Raw genomic sequence first — 5,940 nt, forward strand, 5'->3', positions numbered from 1 at the left:
TCATATGTTTTTTTTTTCAAGTCAAAGGATTTAGACACATGTCATGATCCAATTATATCCTTATATAAAGTTTCATCCTTGTCTTTATAACAATGGTTTCATTGTATATTGTAATCATAATTTTTGTGCATCAATTTAATTCTCAAGCTTCATAGCAAATCCATTTTTTTCTCTGTTTTGTAATAAAGTATTTTAGTTGCAACGGATCTCTAAGAGTTGTTGGATTGAATCATCAACTCCAACATATTATAAATGTTATCTATTATTATGATTATTCACTATTAGCATTAGTGTGACAAGGGTTTGAGGATTGAGATTAGCAAATACTTTTAATCAGTTGACATAGATACAACCAAAATAATTTATTGTATATTTTTAAGATGAAACAAATATTACAATAATATAAATGAAAAATATTAATTTCAATATTAATCATAAGATAAATTTATTACTACAATTTTTACTTGTACATAAATTAATGCTATTACTATCATTTCTAGTTATATATTTATTTTAAATTTTCTTGCAGTCATTTTTTACATTCATTTTATCATTTACATTTTACACATTAAAAAACCTTAATAATTTACAAGATTTAAGAAAAGTTCCTTTGAATATAATGAAAACAAACTTCCTCTATCTTACCTTGTCAATTGGATCGTACCTGGGCGTTTCAGTGGATGTCAGCATAGAATTCCAAAATTGAGCAATCTCCTCATCACTTCCAAGCTTGCTGGTGATGATGTCCTCTCGTCTCAACATACCCACGTCCCCACTCATGTTAATTAGATCATTCATCAGAATGACGTACCTTGTGATGGGTTTTTCCTCTGGTTGGGAGCAGATTTCCAAGGCAATCAGATTTCTGTATCACTTCCGATCTGCTATCTACTTTAAATTGAGGCAAATAAAATGTGGAAGTACTCTCCTTGAACTTAATGTAACTAATTCCTTTTTTAATACCCTAGTCCAATCTCTTGAATTTCACTCCTAGTTTTTTTTTAGTTCCTCTACAGTTGGAACATGTTCGCCTCTCTCCCATTGAAGGGAATTAATGTATGCCAAGTCCTGAAAGACAAATATGATGAACATGACGAAAAGAAGCGGGGACAAAACTATTAGGATTATCGTGAGAATAAAGTAATAGCCTAAATAGACCAAGTGACTAAATAGCCCTTTTATCCCATCCCAAAGATCATAATCAATCCAAGCACACAAGCAGATGTGCATTCCATCTTAACAGGGAATGTATACAATTGAATGTGAAATGTGAATATAAGGAGTCGATGTTGGAGTCAGCGTCTTGCTTGTCAAGAATAAAGTCATGAATTAATTGCAAAATCTGATATTTTCCTTGTACTCCCGATGATATCCCGCATCTGATACTGCGATGGGGATGAGTTTCTCAGTGCTAAGTCAAACCAGTCCTCAATATCTGGCCTGATTTCTTTCAAAGTCCAGAATGGTATCTGGTTTTCCATCTTGAGCATATCTTTCACAATTTCTGTCAACAGAGGATGATGTAGTTTCCTGCTAAGAGTACGATCAATGGAAGCCGAGACTCTTTTCTGTGCATCTTCATCTCCACTTTCACTTTTATCATGTCCGATGTCATGTAGATCAGGACTCTCCACCTTTTGTGATGAATTTAAGCCACCTTTGATTTCATGGTGCACTTTTCTTGCCGCTTCTGACTCGAGAAATTCTATCTCATCCACCTTCTCCTTTCCTCTGAAATGGTAAGGACCCAAGAAGATAGAACACCTTCTCCATCTATAGTAACAATCATTTACAATCTATGTAGAAGCATCTTAGAGTAATATACTTTAGTGTCCAAAGATTAATGAATAAATTATCAAGTTGTAGATGCTTTAGCATAAACAAAGATATTAAGTCTCCTCAAAGAGAGCTTAAAGAGTGAAAATATAATTGAAAATATCAAAGTTTCTCATAAACCATGTCTATTTGGCATTAGCATATTTTAAATAATCATAAAAATTTTAGTCCAATATTAGTTCACACAAAATGGGAAATGTATTCTCAATCATCATAGTTTTATAATAGTATGAATATGGATTAACATATAACTTAGAGATGAGACGCATGTTGTGTAAAAAATTACTTAGGTCAAATGTTTTTTTGACTAAAGTTAGAGGATTAAGACACATGTCATGGTCCAATTAAATCCTTATATAGGGTATCATCCTTGTTTTTATAATAAGGGTTTCACTGTATATTGTAATCATAACTTTTTTTGCATCAATTTGATTCTCAAGCTTCATAGAAAATCATTTTTTTTCTCTTATATGTGATAGAGTATTTTAGTTGGAACTAGCCTCTCCAAATTGTTGGATTCAACCATCTACTCCAACATATTGTAATTGTTATCAATTGAGGATTGAAATTGATAAGTGTTTTTATCTAGTTGACATAGTTAAAAATAAAATAATCGATTATATAATTTTTAGATGAAACAAATCTTATAATAATATAAATGAAAATACTAATTTCAATACTATTATAAAATAAGTATTATTTAAAATTTTATTTGCAAAAAATATTTTACTACTATCATTTCTACTTATATATTTATTTTCAATTATTTTATTTTGTTTTAAACTTCTTTACATTCATATTATTTTTTCGTTCATTCATTTAAACATTTATAAAATTATAAACAATGAAATTGAGCTTTCTTAAATCTTACTATCACAGAGAGCCAAATCACTTCAAATCACTTCAAATAAATTAACAAACATAAACTTAAATTTCAAAAACTCACAAAAACTCATTAACTAAGAATAATGAAAATTGTACACTTGAACTTCATCAATCCATAGGCTACCATTGTAATTCATTACAACATAATGAAAATATTTAGAGTAGTAGATTGAGTGCCTATTTGATTTGGCACGATTCAAATAGGGAAATTACTTGTACACATGTTAGCAAGTCATAATAAATTGATCTCATAAGAACATTATAAACATAGAATAATATTAATATTCTATAAAATTTAATAAAATTCAGGACTGTTGTTTGTTGCAAGCGAAAGGGAAAATCTTCTCTCCTCCCCCAAACCCTTCTTGGTCAAGATTTGGGTGTTTCTCCCCATTCTTGACTTGGTTTTTGGCTTGGTGTATGTTTGAAATGTTTTTCACAATGATGTCTTGTTGTCATTGGCCTGCCTGACTTTGTTTTGTTTTGGGTTTACACCCTTGTTTTGTTGTCTCTCTTTTTGCCACCTAAGGGTTGCTGCAGAATGGACAGGCTATTGTATTAAGGGTCAGTTCACCTTTTTTTTTTACTGCTTTCTTAATCAAAAACAAACTTTCTCAATCTTACTCTTACAGAAAATCAAATCATTTAATATAAACTAACACTTAAAAACTTCAGAAAAAAAAACTCTTCGAATAAGAATAATTAAAATTGTACGCTTGAACTTCATCAATCCATAAACTATCATTATAATTTATAACAACACAATGATAAAACACCAGGCAATGTCTATGCTCAGAGTAGTATATATTGGAAATAAGTGGCATCCAGAACAAAGATGGTCTGGTTCTAAAAGACTAATATCTGAATGATATAACACTCCAGCAACTAATAAAAGTTCAGCAGTTCACTGAGTTGTCTATTTTTTGATATGGCAAAATGCAAATAGGCACTATTTTTTTTTAATTTGGCAAGATGCAAATAGGCAAACCACTTGGGCAATTGTTAGCAGTAAGAGTAAAAGTCCGGCGAAGAGAGAGAGAAACACCCATGGCTTTGAACAGTGAGCCATAATAAATTGAGCCCACAGAACTTTCCACCACTTCTTGCGATAATGAGCTATGGATGAAACAGCGTAGTCAATAGGGTAGAACCATGGCACTTCTGTGGATGTCAGCATAGAATTCCAAAATTTAGCAATCTCCTCGTCACTTCCAAGCTTGCTGGTGATGATGTCCTGTCGTCTCAAGATACCCACGTCCTCACTGGTGTTAATTAGATCATTCATTAGAATGACGTACCTTGTAATGGGTTTTTCCCTTTCTTGGGAGCAGATTTCGTAGGCAATCAGATTTCTGAGTATCACTTCCGATCTGTTATCTACCTTAAATTGAGGCAAATAAAGTGTTGAAGACTTGAACTTAATATGACTAATTCCTCTTTCTTCACCTTCCAATTTCTTGAATTTCACTCCTACTCTTTTTAGTTCCTCTACAGTTGGAGCGTGTTCCCGTATCTCCCACTTAGGGGATACGTACTCCTGAATGAGAAATATGATGAAAATGATGAAAACAAATGGGGAGAATACTAGTAGGATTATCCAATATACTAATAGAAGAAATCGCCCTTTCGTACCTACATTGCCAGAGGAGAAGTGGGTAATCCCAATCAGATTCACAACAAAACATAGAAAAGCAGAGATAAGGAGATTGGCATAAGAATAAACAGTGCAATCGAACCTGAAAAGGGGGAGCCTCGGAAGACGAGGACGGGTATCGGCCTGTCGACAATGTAGTCATGAAGCAATTGCAAGATATGAGATTCTTTCTTGTACACCCGTCGATTTCCCAAATCTGCTACTTCTATGGGGGATAAGTTTTTAAATGCCGACTCAAACCAGTGCACAACATCGGGCCTGATTACTTTCAAAGTCCAGAATGGTAGTTGGTTTTCCATCTTGAGCATATCTTTCACAATTTCTGTCAACAGAGGATGATGTCGTTTCCTGCTAAGAATACGATCGATGGAAGCCCAGACGCTTTCCTCTGTATCTTCATTCTTATCTTCTCGGAACCTTTCCAAGACTTGTAGAACAAAACAGGCATCCCTCACTATCATCCACGCGCACACTTCACCGGCAAATTCAAAATTTCTAGCATAGCTTTTTTTTATGTTTTTCTCGTTCTTCTTGAAACTTTCCATCACCGATTTTAAGCCAGTTCCACTCTTATCATAGCTTTCATTTTTATTTTCCTCAAACAGACTATGACTCTCCACCACATCCGAGAATTTCAAGTCACCTATGATTTCATGGTGCACTTTTCTGGCCACTTCTGACTTAAGCAGCTCCATCTTATCATCCAGCTTCTCCATTTTTTTGAAATGGTAAGGACCCAAGGAGATGACTTGAGGAAGATAGAACACCTCAGTATTTTTCATCAAGAGAGACTCTGGAACAGTATTAATGAGACCATCATGGGATTCGTCTGGTCTGGTTTTGCCATCTAAAATTTTTTCAACCTCGATAACCCACGAGTCTTTTTGGTCCATGTTTTCCATCTGCAACATACCCCAAGGAGATCTAAGTATGCCTACACAGAAATTTTATTAGCTCTACTAACTATGATAAATAAAAAGCTTTCGTCCATCGCAATAATGCTAGCTATGATCAATAAGCACATGTTGAATACAACAAAGTCTGCCAGTAAGTTTGGTGAAAGATTTCAATCACATAAAGTATTATACTAATTCTATAGTTTCGTGAAAGATAATATAATAATTTTAGAGTGCGCTTTCCTTATCAATGGCACAAGTGGTGAATACTAATCCAACATAGGATGGACATTTTCTACGTTTTTTTCCCGAAACGAATTCTTAATTCAGATTTTGAAAGGGATGCCTGTATATAATAATATTAATAATATTCAAAGGTGACGTGCAACTGCCGAGCGAAGACAAGAGGTTTTCGTTCGTTTCCCAAAGTTCTCTTTCATTGGTACAAATCGAGAGGGCTTTCCTCACCTACTTCTACTGCAGTGGTGAGTAGACATGACAACCGCGTTGAATGGAAATTGCTTTGAACAAGATTACCTTACATATATATCTTTCAAATATTTTGAGGGATATGTTTTCGAGATGTCTATTATAATTCTATGCAAAAATAGATTTATAGAATGTGATAAAAATAAAAAATGCAGAATATTTGCAAAGAAGAACAATAGT

The 5,940-nt window shown here is 33.5% G+C and overlaps 1 protein-coding gene across 1 annotated transcript; it reads right to left on the reverse strand.

The window, feature by feature from the left end:
* Nucleotides 1-3,517: 3,517 nt before the first annotated feature.
* Nucleotides 3,518-5,298, reverse strand: LOC131038081 (UPF0481 protein At3g47200). Its single transcript, XM_057970387.2, has 2 exons — nucleotides 4,458-5,298; nucleotides 3,518-4,353 (listed from the first exon to the last, which is right to left on the reverse strand). The coding sequence occupies exons 1-2, from the start codon at nucleotides 5,284-5,286 to the stop codon at nucleotides 3,671-3,673; spliced, it is 1,512 nt and encodes a 503-aa protein (XP_057826370.2). The 5' UTR covers nucleotides 5,287-5,298; the 3' UTR covers nucleotides 3,518-3,670.
* Nucleotides 5,299-5,940: the final 642 nt, after the last annotated feature.

The sequence above is a fragment of the Cryptomeria japonica genome, chromosome 2, assembly GCF_030272615.1.
Source record: "Cryptomeria japonica chromosome 2, Sugi_1.0, whole genome shotgun sequence".
In the NCBI taxonomy this organism is placed as follows: domain Eukaryota; kingdom Viridiplantae; phylum Streptophyta; class Pinopsida; order Cupressales; family Cupressaceae; genus Cryptomeria; species Cryptomeria japonica.